Below are 13755 nucleotides of genomic sequence, written 5' to 3' on the forward strand. Positions count from 1 at the left end.
AAGTGAATAATTAGGATTGGCATTGTAAACCGATGTAACCAAGTTTGTTTTTAATTTTCAATCTTAAATACGAGAGTCCATCTAAATCATGAGCTTAATCTGGCTAAATTCTCATACGAAATCATAAAATTTTGATGAAAATATGAGTCAAAGTGCAGCAAATTAGGACTGAAACCACAAAATGTAGGGAGATTTCCAATAATAAAAAAAAACCAATCATTTTGACTTAAGATTACCAGTTTTGCAAAGGGAATTTCAAACTTGGAAGAAAATATTTAGGCAGTAAGAATTAAGCAACAGAAGATGGAAAATTCAATTAAACAACCGATCAACTCTACAACTGTGCTTGCTTGCTTCGTATCAAATCATTAAAGTGGGGTAAAAGCAACTTTAATCAATTAGCGTTTATTGACAAGCAATTTGTGAAAAATTATGGGTGTTTTCAATTCTAATTCCTTTGTCTAATATTCAAGGGGTTCGGAATTTTTAGTTGATAATGAACACATATGTTCGGTAAAGATCAATTTTAGAATCTGAAATCTTTAGAAAAAAATAATATCTTCTCTAATCGTCCATTAAAATCACTTATGAATTTTTACATAATATTATTAAATTTAATGGAACATTGATCTTTTATTTAAACTTGAAAATTTTCTGAGTGAAAATTCCATCGACTCAATCATTTAGACCAAATAAATTGAAAAAAAGAGAAGGAACCCAACAAACAGGAAAAGGAAAAATCCACAGGGAAATCCAAATTCCACCATGGCCGCTTTTTCCACTGATAGCTCCACTTCCAATACAGCAGCACTCAAATTTTCACTAACGAAGGGCTAAGCTAGGCAAGTTGGTCCCCCCCCCCCCACCTAAAAAGACAAGTTCTTCCCCGGCTTATACCCCACATGCTCTCCTTTTTCAAAACTTATAAATGATTTTAAATAAAATGTTTAGATTCCAATTCTAAGCCAATCCCAGTAGAAGCCCCAATTTCTAATCTTGTTTTCCTTGTTGTTGTGTCATTTTCCCACACCTTTCATTACCTTTACCTTCTCCTTCCCCGAATATAAACAATTATTCTTCCCCTCCCGTTTGTCTAATCCCTGAAAACCCCAAGAAAATGCCACCCAAGGAAGCTATAGTTTTGCCAAGCGTAGAAAATGTTGAAGACCAACAGTACTCTTTTGCGGTGGAATATACCGGCCCTCCGGTAACCTACGATCTTCCACGAGCTGTTCCAATCAACGTCGAGAAAATCCCGGTTGCCGCCGTCGTTTCAAAGGTACCACTTTCCGATACCGAACTCCATATACCGGTTGTACCTCCTATTTTAGCAACAGATCGTAACAAGTTCTCTAAAGAATTGCTTCTTCAACCCACTGTTTCACCAACTTCCGTTATTGCTTTCGAAGAAAGGGTTTCTGAGGATACTAATAACTGTTTGTTATCTGGGGAGTTGAGTAGTTACGAGTCTGGGGAGTTAGCTGAATTGATTAACAATAATGATAGTTCTTCGAGGTGTTTAGCTGCTTGTTCTGTTAGTAATGAACATTCGAGTAAGCTTGATTCTTGCGATTGCTTTGATAAATCGAGGGGAAGTTCGTCGCCGGCGAGGATTTCGAATGATAATTTGAATCAACCTGATTGGGGTTCTAACGAGTCTGTTTTGAGTTTAGATTACCCATCATCGCGGGTTTCTTCTCTTAAGATCGGGGACTGTAATAATGAGTCCAATGGTGATGTCAGGAGACCTCAGGTTGTTACTTTTCGAGATATTGAATCGGATGATGGACTTGATGAGGAATTTAGTCAAGATGAGGTGCAAGCTCAAGTTGTAAGAGTTCAAAAAGAGCCACAAACTAAAGGGAAGAAAGGGTTGTGCTATCGATGTTTTAAGGGGAATAGGTTTACAGAGAAGGAAGTTTGTATTGTTTGTGATGCTAAGTATTGTAGTAATTGTGTGCTTAGAGCTATGGGGTCTATGCCTGAAGGACGGAAATGTGTTACTTGTATTGGATTTCCAATTGATGAGTCGAAACGCAGGGCTTTGGGAAAGTGTTCTCGATTGCTTAAACGGCTGCTTAATGATTTGGAGGTAAGACAGATAATGAAAGCTGAAAAGTTGTGTGAAGCAAATCAGTTGCCCCCTGAGTATATTTGTGTGAATGGGCAACCTCTTTGTTATGAGGAGCTGGCTATATTGCAGAGTTGCCCTAACCCACCAACGAAGCTAAAGCCTGGAAACTATTGGTATGATAAAGTATCTGGTCTTTGGGGAAAGGTGAATGCATAATCTTTTAATGACATTGTTATTCTTTGCTACAATTCACATGTATTGTTAGGGAAACTGATTATTCTGAAATTGACAGGAGGGACAGAAACCTTCAAAGATTATTAGTCCCCATCTAAATGTTGGCGGTTCTATGAGGCCAGATGCTAGCAACGGAAACACACAAGTTTTCATAAATGGTCGCGAAATCACAAAAGTTGAACTTAGGATGTTGCAGGTTTAAATTTCTAAACACGTAAAATTGTTAAGATGGTTATTATTGTGCAAGATTGTTAATGACCATTTTGGTGAACATTGCAGTTGGCAGGAGTTCAAGTTGCAGGCAACCCACACTTTTGGGTGAATGAGGACGGTTCATACCAAGAAGAGGGACAAAAAAATACAAAAGGATATATATGGGGAAAGGTATGTAATATATGCATGCTTCAGTATGCCCTTTGCCTTTTTTTTGGATGAGATACTTGTATTACGCATTTATTTATTTGTTCAAAATTTAACTTAGGCTGGAATGAAGCTCGTCTGTGCTGTATTATCACTGCCTGTTCCTTCTAAATCTTCAAATCCTTGTGGAGAGTCACTTAACAGCATGAATAGCAGATCTGTTCCTGACTATCTTGAGCAGCGTACATTACAGAAGATTCTTTTGGTTGGATCTCCTGGATCTGGGTCAAGTACCATATTTAAGCAGGTAAATGATTATTGGGAATTACATTTTAACTTCTGTTGCTTTCTAGTTGTACTCATATGCAGATGGCTTTTCTTCACTAAAAATCGCTTGTGTAAGCCTCACATTCTCTTTGACTGAAGGAGATAGATGATGGTTTAAAAAAAGATATTTAATTGCATCAATCAAATTTATTCAACCGGCATTGGGGTTGGTTTGTATTCGGGTATATAATCCTCAAATGGTTCTATAAAGTTTAAATTTTTGAATGGTTGATACACAATAGTTCACAGAGATAATAGTGCGAATAGACTCTCAGGATAGCGTGTTACAATATTATCAATTCTTGATGAAAGGAAAATCTAGATTCCTAACTACTAGCATAGGAAATTATTCTTTATTCCTGAATTTTCATGAATCCTTGACTTCAGTGTTTATATTTACCACTCTTCCTGCTTTCAACTAATTAATGTTTTCTTAGGTTTACATGCTAATGTAAGACTACTGCTTAAAGATGAAATGCGCAATAGAAACAAGAATAATTGAGTAGTCAATTGATCTTTTAAACGAACGGATTGTTTCAGGCAAAAATTCTTTATAAAGATGTACCATTCTCAGAGGATGAACGTGAAAGTATAAAGTTAACAATCCAAACCAATTTGTACGGTTATCTTGGCATACTTCTTGATGGTCGTGAACGTTTTGAGGAAGAGAGTTCGGCTGAAATGAGGGAAAGGAGAAGTTCCAAGGACACTGAACCCGAAGGTGAGGCTGCATGTTGATTTTATTCTCCAAACCATCCTGTATACCCTCATTTGAAAATGGTTGTACTTTGAAAAGTGCAAGCTTGTTACAGCTGGAAATTAGGTCATACCCATCTCTAGCTGGATGTTCAAATATGTCAATGTTTATGCTTTTACAGATAGCTTTTTTGTAAGTAGCTTCTTTATATATTGGATATCTTTAAGGATTCAAGTCTTCAGATTTCCCCATGTAATTTTTTGAAGGGCGTTTCAGAATTTCATATCCAGCATGAGCATATAATGAACTGATTATTAGTATTGCTATTTGAAGCATCTAATTATTTCTTTTCATATTTTTTCAGCAGGAAGTAGTGATGATGCTGATAGCAAAACTATCTATTCCGTTGGCCCGAGGCTCAAATCGTTCTCCGACTGGCTTGTGAAGACTATGGTGTCTGGCAATTTGGAAGCCATATTTCCAGCAGCTACTCGTGAATATGCTCCACTGGTCGAGGAGCTGTGGAAGCACACAGCCATTCAGGAAACTTACAACAGGAGAGGTGAATTGGAAATGCTACCCGGTGTTGCTAGTTATTACCTGGAGCGGGTAAGATTTATGCTTGATACAAAAGTTCTTGTTTAAATTTTGCGTAACTTCTCAGAGAGCATCGATTTATATATCACTAGTTTTGTGTATCTGAATTCTGAAGGTTACTTGAATACCCCTTCCATCTTTCCAACTTGTTGCCTATAACTAAATTTCCTTCATGAAACTGGATATTCCATGAATTTTTTTAATGAAGAATTGGACCATCAGAATGTGGTTAGAGAAAAACATTAATTGGCTCAAAAGAAGTTGCCAACTTGTTTGTATTTCACTGTGAAGCATATAGGCTGTAAGGATTTGTTTGCAAGATGAACAGATAAAAACAGTGACACCATTTGGTTGTGAGGATATGGTAAGTGTGCTACTATGTAAGTTAAGAGTTTGTACAACACTAGGTTTAATTCTTCTGAAAAAAATAAAGATGTCCTAATGGAGGACCATAACATTTTAACAAAGAATCTTGCATGGTCCACAAGCTAGCTTCACCAGGCAAGTGGAGAATGACACATTCTTGTCTTTTGAGGTTCTTATGTCCTTAATAAGCAGACAATAAACTTGCCTTCTATTTCCATAATGTTGGGTGACCACTTAAAGTGGTCATCATCCTTGACACAGATCTCTCAAGCAATCTCAACTAGTATCAATGGTTGCACTTCTATGTCACTATATTTTCTGTTTTGAACTTTTGTGCCAGTATAGCCTCTATGACCCGTGTTTGTCTTAATTTTTCTCTAATGCTGTTTTTTTCACTATTCTTCAGGTTGTTGAGATATTGAAAACAGACTATGAACCTTCAGATTTAGATATCCTCTATGCTGAAGGTGCTACTTCATCAAACGGGCTTGCCTGTGTCGACTTTTTGTTTCCCCAATCTTCACCTGATGAAAATATTGACACTGCTGATCAGCATGACTCCTTGCTCAGGTAGGTCCCAATAGTAAGCACACGCTTTTACAAATGAAGTTATCTGCATTTTTTGAGGCTGTAGTAGTTCACTTGCTAAATCAGCACTCTGTTGTGATCTGCATTGCTCATTTCAAAAACTCATTATGTTATTGTCAAATGAATTTTATCCTTAAAAGTTTCGACTGGTTCTCAGGTACCAATTGATCAGAATGCAAGCAAGAGGATTTGGAGAAAATTGCAAGTGGCTAGAGATGTTTGAAGATGTTGGAATGGTCATCTTCTGTGTTGCCTTGAGTAACTATGACAAGTTCTCTGCTGATGGGACTAATAAGATGCTATTGAGCAGGAAACTCTTTGAAACCATCGTTAGTCATCCAACTTTTGATCAGATGGACTTCCTTTTAATATTGAACAAATTCGATATGTTCGAGGAAAAGATAGAACGGGTTCCATTGACTCGGTGCGAGTGGTTTAATGATTTTCATCCCCTGATCAGTCGTTATCGTACAAATACAAATAGCAACAGCATTAACAATAATCCTACCCTGGGACAGCTAGCATTCCATTACGTCGCTGTCAAGTTCAAGAGACTTTATTCTTCACTCACCGGGCGGAAGTTGTATGTTTCCCACATGAAAGGACTGGAACCCAACAGCGTTGATGCTGCTCTTAAATTTGCAAGTGAGATTCTCAAATGGGATGAAGAGAGGGTCAATTTCAGCTTAAGTGAACACTCATTTTATAGCACAGAAGCAAGTTCCTTCTCTCATTGACTAATTTCCAGGTCAGAAGAGGTCTATATTTGGTCATCAATGCCAGTGTACATACTACTCGTGTAAATGCACACGAGAGGACATTTGCACTTACTTGCAGCTGTAAGATTATGCATCAAGGCTGTTTTTGCCATTGCATCGGGTGTCATGCTATGGGGCTTTAAGAGGTACGAGCATACAAGTCGTAATGGAATATATAGTAAATCTCCATATCTTATACAGCAAGACCAGATGTATTTTTGTACAATGCTTTGTGTAGCTTCTACTATGTACATAATTCATTACATTCATTTGTAATATATGATGGAAATGCATGATTCAGTGACTGCTAGAATCTAGATCTCCCTAACTTGGCTCCACAAGTATATTAAAGTTGTGAAAGAAATCTCTTTTATGTTCTAATTCATGTACAAGAAAAAGCGGATCCTGTGTTGTTCTTGCTATCGTCAATCAGTTTGGACCACTCTTTGATAACTATGTCTGAGGAATCACTAGCCTTCATCATACTTGAACGGAGGGCCTGGAACAACACAAACCTTTGACTTAAGCCTGGCAACTCTAAACATAAGAAAGAGAAACAATTAAGAAAATTGATAAATCAACTTAAGAGAGAAAAAATACATAAATAATCTCATTTTAATATGAAAAGTAATTTTATATAACTTAAATATGAAAAAAATACATATAAATATAAAAATTCAAATTCTTATAATTCATCATCAAACCGAATGATGAAAATTTTAAAATATATCTATTTTCATCACTATCTTTGGGAACTTTTGGGAACTTAAAACATGCTAAAAAGAAGTAACAATTGGAAATATAGGTTCATCATATTACAAAATATAATCCTTACTTTAGGCACCTTCATCTGATTGCATTGTTTCCCTTGGGGGGGAAATGTTGCTCCTTTAATCTTCATGATGGAACCACAATCTTCTCTACGATCATGAAAACCATCATGGAATCACTTGCAAAGCATGCCGAACAGGTTACAACATAAGAGAGTTACTGCAAATAAATGTCCAGACTTGAATATAAACTTAAGGAGATATCTGAGTGCTTCCTCCATTATTCCTCATATCTACCCACAGAAGGAAAATAATTAATACACATGCCAACTTTTTTGCACTGATTCTTGACACAGCAAAGTCCTTTCGATTATTATTTTACTGGAAAATTCTAAAGGCACCTTGTTACAGATGAAATGTTCATATGATCAGAGCATCAGAAACATGTTACAATGTCATGGTTAACTATGGAAAAGGTTCTAACTTAACGATGCAGCGGACAGTTATACGTCGGACTAATTTCATCTCCGAGTTCTAAAATGGTTTGATTTGTTGAACCAATGCATCAATCGGGTCCAACCAGTTGGTATCTTGGATTGCCTCATTCTCCAGTAATGTTTGATAGCTTTGTGTTGTCTCTTCTTAGTCTTTGCCTGGAGAACATGTTTTTGACATCAAAATGCCGTCCAAACAGATTCTTCAGTTTTAATCACCAATCTTTCATGGAGTTCAACTTGTTGCTCTCCACTTCTATCATCTGTTTTTTTAACAAACAAATCCATGCATACTTATCAAATAAAGGATGAATATATATATATATATATATATATATATATATATATATATATATGTATATAGTACTTGAAATGTATCTTACTTACCCATTGATGAGCCCAAATTTGCGTCCTGATCAGCATGCATCTTATAAATGGTTATGTTCATCGAGGATTCAGCACCCTCGACCAGTTCAAAGACACAAGCATCACCAACTTCTAAATTATTATCCACGGAAAATTTACGCCAACCAGTACCAAATTTTACATGTGGCTTTGGTCCAGTTCTATACTGAGAACATATTACTGGCCATGATTTTCCATTTGAAAGGAGAAGTATGACCTCATTGTGCATCTTTGACAGATATTGCCTCGCAAAATTCGTTGGTATACACTGTTCAAACACACATGTCAATCCAGTTATTTATGAAAAGCAGAGAAAGCAAAATTTAACATTTCAGCCTTTTCATGTGCATTATATCTAAAACTTATAAGAACTTGGAAACGACCAGCAGCAGGCTTCAACTGAAAAACTCACCACTCTATTTGAATTGACATATGATGGCTGAAGTACAATAACAAAGAATGGATTTTCTGATTTGAAGGCACTGGCTATTTGAAGAGCTTTAGCTTTTTGTAGTTCAGTCAAGGGTTCAGCGCAGCTCGGACTTGCACATGATGGAGCCTTCCTTTTCGCCGGACGAACCACATCAGTTGAAGCTAATGACTGACGATAATTTAAATCCTGGCCTTGGTAAATGACTACTCTGAATGATATTTCGATACTGTTTATTAGCTCAAAGGCGCAAACATCACCGACTTGGAGATTGTTATCCTGTGCAAAAGTTTTCCATCCAGTTAGTAGCACCCAATCTAGCCTTTTCCCTCTTTGTCTTTGCTTTAAGGTAGCAGTCCAAGTTTTCCCACTTGAGTTGGAAAGAGTGACAGAACAAAGCTCTTTCATCAAATGTTTCCTGGCAAAGTTGATTGGTATGGTCTGCAAATAAGAAAATGGAAGAATAAAAATGAAAATATTAAAAAAAATTTGCTCATTTCTGCCATCTTCGTATATGTGTTAATAATGTAATTGATTGAACAGCATACAGAGGATCTAGTGGGAATTCAATTGATTGCTTACCAGTCTAAATTTGTTATCAGAACTACAACCAACATGGCATGGTTGCATGACAATCTTGAAAAATGGGCTCTCAGATTTGAAAGAATAACTAGCTCTCTTAAGAGCCTTAACCTTTTCATGAACCTTCAATGTCTTACGACCCGTGCTTTTATCACCATTTCTAACTGGACATCCATTATGCTCAACTTGTTGAGGTAGAAATCCAGACTTGTCGTTGCACTCGGTTTCAGTTTTGATAGTTTCATTGGAACTTCTCATCATCTTATGAGGCCGAGGACATGGCAATTGCGGTTTTCGGATCTGTGTGTAGTCATTATCTTGGGATTCATCGATGTTCTGATCCGGAATTTCGTCGGATCGCTCATTATTATTGCCTTTGTGTGGATATTGTATCTCTGAAGCACTAGTATCAAAGATGACTACATGGAATTTGCTATTCCCCTCATATCTAAAAACCAAAAGATACCCCAAATCAAGGGAGTAATGGTTTGAAAATTGAAGCCATCCATTCTCAAGACATATTTTGCTATCAGATTTAGTCAGTTCTACCTTCCATACTTCACCAGATGGGACCCTGAGTAGCGCCGGGCTTGACATTTCATTTCCATGATTTTTCACAAACTTTTGAGGAATTCCCTGTATAAAAGCACTCTTATCATCAAGATATACATAAACAAGTAGTAAAATACAATTACTTAAGAACTATTCAAATTAACAGATAAAAAGTGTTGGAAGAATACTTACAAGTTTTCCATTCTGGATAGTGTCTTGGAGAATCAACTTAAAGAAACTAGGTGAGTTGCTTTTGAACTTTAAATGCCCACTGCCTTGATGGTCAGAAGAAGAAGCCATGCTTGAACAGCTCTGCAAAGAAGTAAAACTGGAATTCATAGGTTGATTAAATAGAAAAGATAAATCTTAATATAGACAGCTACATCTGATTGAATTGTTTTCCTTCAGGGGAAAAAAGTTCCTTTAACCTTCATGCTGGAAAAATCATATTCGTTTGGACAATGAAAATCATGCTCCAGTGTGTTGAACTGGTTTCAACGCTGAAAGTGTGGTGAGGGTGTCAAAGTGTCTTAACTACCACACCGGAGAGCTGTTGGTAAAGTTAATCGTTTCTAGGATCGAGGGGGAGAAGTCAGATTCATTTAATGAACAAAGTTTTGTATTTTCCTTTCATCTTCTCTTCGGCCATTCAAAACAAAGATAGTAGTAATCTATCTGTATCGCAATTTACCAGTAATAGATCTAAAAATATTTTAATTTTTTTCTCATAAAATTTAAGAATAGACACCATCAATGATTAATATAAAAACTGCATATAGAGTATTATGAAAGAGGGTGGGAACGCAACCTTAACCTAAAGGAATAAGTTTAAACGCTTAAGATATTATAAGAAAATAAAGAATAACACCAAATTTAAGAAGGAAAGAATAAGAAAATGCAGGAGAACATACGTAGGTGGGAAGGAGAGGTTTGACGTTTATGGTGGTCTTATGTTTTTGGCTGTAAAATAGAGAGAATTTTAGATAGTAGATTCTAAAAGTGTGGTAATCAGCTTTTAACAACGAGAATTAGGGCAATCTTTTTATCAGTTGACTCGAGTTAAGACTGTGTAAAACATATCTTAGTTGGACTTGGACTTTCATAAAACCTAATTCTAATTAGACTCCCGCCCATTATACTTTCCGACTTGAAGATTGATTCTCCCATCGCCATGGTTGTACGACATCCAACTATTTAAAATTTAAGTCAATTTCTCTTTTAATTTTTTACACTAAATTGGTACGCGTAGAAAATAGAAGAATTCAAGTTTTATTGTTACTATAATACAATGTTGATTCTACTAAAATTATATTCAATAAATAATAATAGACTCATGGTTATAGTTCTTTTTATTATAATTTTTATGAAAATTTTATTATATTTTTAATTTTTTAACCATTTTTTAAAGATTAAATAAGCTTTCAATTAAAATTAATTATGATTCAAATTTAATTAAAATAATTAATTATACCTTTAAATTCAGTCAAAAAAATCAATTAGGTCATTTGTCACATTATCATTCACAATTGAATTAACACTGATCTTAAAAAAATCAATTAGGTCATTTGTTTCAATTTGATATTAGATCTGCAAATTTTTTGGTTAAAATATGTTGAAGGATTAAATTAATGATTTAGTAATATCTAGAGATTAAATTAAATATTAATCTTTTCATTGATTTATCATATCATTATTTAACGTTCATTAATGATAGAGTGATTATTTTATTATAAATTAAAAATTTTAATGATTATAATATACTTTTTAAAATTTATCGAAATATCAATGACTGTTAATGTAATTTATCCTGCACGAAAACGCAAAAAAAAAAATACATGATATATTAGGTTTTGCGCTTCATAAACTAGTATAATATTTACAAAGATTTTGCATAGGGACAGGGTTCATAACCTATGACACTGTTCAATTTTCCAACATTGAAGAGAGAATATGAGAAAGCATCTCTTCCTGCAATGGCTGCCTTCCATTCCTGGCGGAGCTATAAACATGAAACAAATCAACGGTGAACCTCTGAAAAGATCAGGAAGCAATGAAGAAATTAACAACGCTAGATGAGCGAGAAATCTGGCATGAAGATTGGGAAGAACCGAAGGTGTGGTACGGAGCAGGAATCCGGATACGGGCGTGACGTGTCGGAAAAATAAGAGAGGAGACCCAATAATAGAACCCCATGCGACCCGACACTATGATTCTGTCTGTACTATCCCACCCTCCATCAATCTCTCTATCCTCTTATTTCTTTGACCATGACTTCAGTTCTTTGTTCCAAGTCTTTTGGCTCGCAATGCTTAGCCAGAAACTGTCGGGTATTTGGCATTATTAGCTGAACCCTTCGGCATGCTTGTCTATACTACTTTTGGTTCAGTCTATTCATTGCTAGGACGATAGAATCGGCAAACATTTTTACTCAAAGCATTGGAGTCATAAGAGTTGAATTGAAAAAGTTTGTTGATGAAGTTCTGGGAAGAAAACTGTTGTTAACTAGAAATATCATGGACATCCTTAATATTTGCTTCCAATATGGCTGTCCAAAGTAAATTTGCTTACAACCTACTTCATTATGAATTTAGTTCTGCCATGATCAGATTTAAAAGTTGTATATTCTTTGAACTTTGCTGTCTTCTTTCATTACTGTTTACATGCATCCGAATTGCAAGGTTACCATTACAGAAACCAGAAAACTACACCGAATGGGACCATAACATGACTGCTTATCCATATCTGATGATTAACTTCTTCTTTTTTGGGCAAAAACCAACAAAGACCAAAAGATAGAAATATCCAAAAAGAACCTACTTAAACAGCTAAGAGTAGTACAACGCCATGCAGCATTGCTGGCTGATGGAGTCGACCCTCAACAGAGAGCGTAGAGCTCATTCTGCAGCCGACTGATCACAATCTCTTGCCTACAAAACACCGTAAAAGCCAGCTTTTTTTTCCACTATTCTCTCGTTTAACCTTCACAGTTTGTTTCACTGTCCCAATAGATTCTCTTCCTCTCCTCTCTCTCTCTCTCTCTCCCCCCCCCCCCCCAAATAAGAATAAACCCCCTCTTCACTCTCTCCTTAACATCCACAAGCATACACTTGAAGAAGATACTCTAACTTAAGGCACTTTTGTTTTGTCTCAAAATGACGTCAAGTTCCGGGGATCAAAACAGGCGTTTAACCAAGGCTCATGGAGCCCCACCACCGGAACAAGAGCAACTGCTTTGTCCACGCTGTGACTCCACCAACACTAAGTTTTGCTACTACAACAACTATAACTTTTCTCAGCCTCGCTATTTCTGTAAGTCCTGTCGCCGTTACTGGACTCATGGTGGCACCCTTAGGGACATTCCTGTCGGCGGTGGTACCAGGAAAAATGCTAAGCGTTCACGCAGGAACAGCAACAGCACCACAACCACCCATGGCACAGCTTTTTCCGCAACCAATTCTGCCACAACCACCACCGCCCCTAATCATCGTAACTTCCCATTACCTACCACCCCCGTTTTGTTGCCAATCTCTGCTAATCAGGGAAGTTTTGGTATTGGTGGAGAGTCCAAGGGAAATATTTTTGGAAGTTTTACTTCATTGTTGAATACTCAGGGGTCTGGTTTTCTTGCTCTTGGTGGGTTTGGGCTTGGTATTGCTCCAACGCTCGAGGATGTTGGATTTGGGCTTGGAAGAGGAATGTGGCCTTTTCCGGGCGTAGGAGATGGAGCTGCTGCTGCTGCTATTGGTGGGCGTGGCAATGTTGGGGCTGCCACGGAAATAGGGAATATATGGCAGTTTGAAGGTGCAGAGCCTAGTTCTGTTGGCGGAGATTGCTTTTCCTGGCCTGATCATGCTATTTCAACCCCTGGAAATGGTGCCAATTGAATCTTCTTCTTTTCTTAATGTTTCTAGTACAAGGTGAATATAGGGAGTGCCGAGAGTAAACAATTAGCCACATGAAAGTACAAATAGGACTATGACTTCTCTTTATTGTTCTTTGGTGACTTAATGCCATGGGATTTGGTTTACTTTGTCTGCCATTTTCATGCAAGGACATAGCTTAAATCAAAATGATTAGTCTGTGTGTAGTTTTTGATGTTGATATGCTAAACCTTTACTGCTTTAATTTCAAAAAAATTTCATGGGAGCTAGCCAAATAAAATTTCTGCTAGCGTTCTTGTTTCAGGATCACGGGATGGCTGAATGGTTTTTTTTTTTATTAATATCTTTGATTATTTTGTTTAACCAAATGGAATGCCAATTAAACATTGTGAAAGTTTATTAGTATCATGATAAAGATGAGCCTAAACAGTTCTGCTCCTCAATATCATTAAAAATGCCTCGTTTAATTTAAAAAACTAAAAGTTTCTTTGTCTTCCTAGTAACTCCTCAATATGGTATCTGTTATTTCAATCATATTGACTGGTACACATTAATTTTCTGAATTGATAGGTTATTAGTATTGTATTATTTTGTTGTTTGTATTAACTCACAGTCTTTTGTATTTTCAATCAAGAGTCCA

At 36.4% G+C, this 13755-nt stretch overlaps 4 protein-coding genes across 5 annotated transcripts; 2 read left to right on the top strand and 2 right to left on the bottom strand.

The window, feature by feature from the left end:
* The first annotated feature begins 973 nt into the window (after positions 1 to 973).
* LOC120141771 (extra-large guanine nucleotide-binding protein 1-like) lies at positions 974 to 6321 on the top strand. 2 transcript variants are annotated; one of them, XM_039156573.1, is made up of 8 exons: positions 974 to 2278; positions 2367 to 2504; positions 2588 to 2692; positions 2790 to 2975; positions 3536 to 3716; positions 4060 to 4301; positions 5062 to 5225; positions 5401 to 6321. In XM_039156573.1, the coding sequence occupies exons 1-8, from the start codon at positions 1118 to 1120 to the stop codon at positions 5978 to 5980; spliced, it is 2757 nt and encodes a 918-aa protein (XP_039012504.1). In that variant the 5' UTR covers positions 974 to 1117; the 3' UTR covers positions 5981 to 6321. The 2 variants fall into 2 exon arrangements, with proteins under 2 accessions (XP_039012504.1, XP_039012503.1); XM_039156572.1 differs by having other exon boundaries at positions 975 to 2278; positions 4057 to 4301.
* A 784-nt stretch (positions 6322 to 7105) lies between these two features.
* LOC120141738 (putative B3 domain-containing protein Os03g0621600) lies at positions 7106 to 8534 on the bottom strand. Its single transcript, XM_039156535.1, has 3 exons — positions 8083 to 8534; positions 7653 to 7938; positions 7106 to 7528 (listed from the first exon to the last, which is right to left on the bottom strand). The coding sequence occupies exons 1-3, from the start codon at positions 8506 to 8508 to the stop codon at positions 7446 to 7448; spliced, it is 795 nt and encodes a 264-aa protein (XP_039012466.1). The 5' UTR covers positions 8509 to 8534; the 3' UTR covers positions 7106 to 7445.
* A 121-nt stretch (positions 8535 to 8655) lies between these two features.
* LOC120141798 (B3 domain-containing transcription factor VRN1-like) lies at positions 8656 to 10218 on the bottom strand. Its single transcript, XM_039156586.1, has 3 exons — positions 10146 to 10218; positions 9427 to 9546; positions 8656 to 9318 (listed from the first exon to the last, which is right to left on the bottom strand). The coding sequence occupies exons 2-3, from the start codon at positions 9532 to 9534 to the stop codon at positions 8656 to 8658; spliced, it is 771 nt and encodes a 256-aa protein (XP_039012517.1). The 5' UTR covers positions 9535 to 9546; positions 10146 to 10218.
* A 1925-nt stretch (positions 10219 to 12143) lies between these two features.
* Positions 12144 to 13335, top strand: LOC120141715 (dof zinc finger protein DOF3.4-like). The gene has a single exon (XM_039156512.1). The coding sequence runs from the start codon at positions 12387 to 12389 to the stop codon at positions 13116 to 13118; it is 732 nt and encodes a 243-aa protein (XP_039012443.1). The 5' UTR covers positions 12144 to 12386; the 3' UTR covers positions 13119 to 13335.
* Positions 13336 to 13755: the final 420 nt, after the last annotated feature.

This window comes from Hibiscus syriacus, unplaced genomic scaffold (assembly GCF_006381635.1).
Source record: "Hibiscus syriacus cultivar Baekdansim isolate YM2019G1 unplaced genomic scaffold, ASM638163v2 tig00110813_pilon, whole genome shotgun sequence".
In the NCBI taxonomy this organism is placed as follows: Eukaryota; Viridiplantae; Streptophyta; class Magnoliopsida; order Malvales; family Malvaceae; genus Hibiscus; species Hibiscus syriacus.

What these genes read in the sequence shown, in the direction of transcription:
- LOC120141738 (XM_039156535.1), bottom strand. Translation starts at nt 8,508, where the DNA reads ATGAAAGAGCTTTGTTCTGTCACTCTTTCCAACTCAAGTGGGAAAACT. An exon ending in ATGTCAATTCAAATAGAGTG is followed by an intron (nt 7,939 to 8,082) that starts GTGAGTTTTTCA and finishes GTGTTTGAACAG; the next exon opens with TGTATACCAACGAATTTTGC. An exon ending in AAATTTGGGCTCATCAATGG is followed by an intron (nt 7,529 to 7,652) that starts GTAAGTAAGATA and finishes TTAAAAAAACAG; the next exon opens with ATGATAGAAGTGGAGAGCAA.
- LOC120141798 (XM_039156586.1), bottom strand. Translation starts at nt 9,534, where the DNA reads ATGGCTTCTTCTTCTGACCATCAAGGCAGTGGGCATTTAAAGTTCAAA. An exon ending in CTATCCAGAATGGAAAACTT is followed by an intron (nt 9,319 to 9,426) that starts GTAAGTATTCTT and finishes GCTTTTATACAG; the next exon opens with GGAATTCCTCAAAAGTTTGT.
- LOC120141771 (XM_039156572.1), top strand. Translation starts at nt 1,118, where the DNA reads ATGCCACCCAAGGAAGCTATAGTTTTGCCAAGCGTAGAAAATGTTGAA. An exon ending in CAAGTACCATATTTAAGCAG is followed by an intron (nt 2,976 to 3,535) that starts GTAAATGATTAT and finishes GGATTGTTTCAG; the next exon opens with GCAAAAATTCTTTATAAAGA. An exon ending in CAAGGACACTGAACCCGAAG is followed by an intron (nt 3,717 to 4,056) that starts GTGAGGCTGCAT and finishes ATATTTTTTCAG; the next exon opens with CAGGAAGTAGTGATGATGCT.
- LOC120141715 (XM_039156512.1), top strand. Translation starts at nt 12,387, where the DNA reads ATGACGTCAAGTTCCGGGGATCAAAACAGGCGTTTAACCAAGGCTCAT.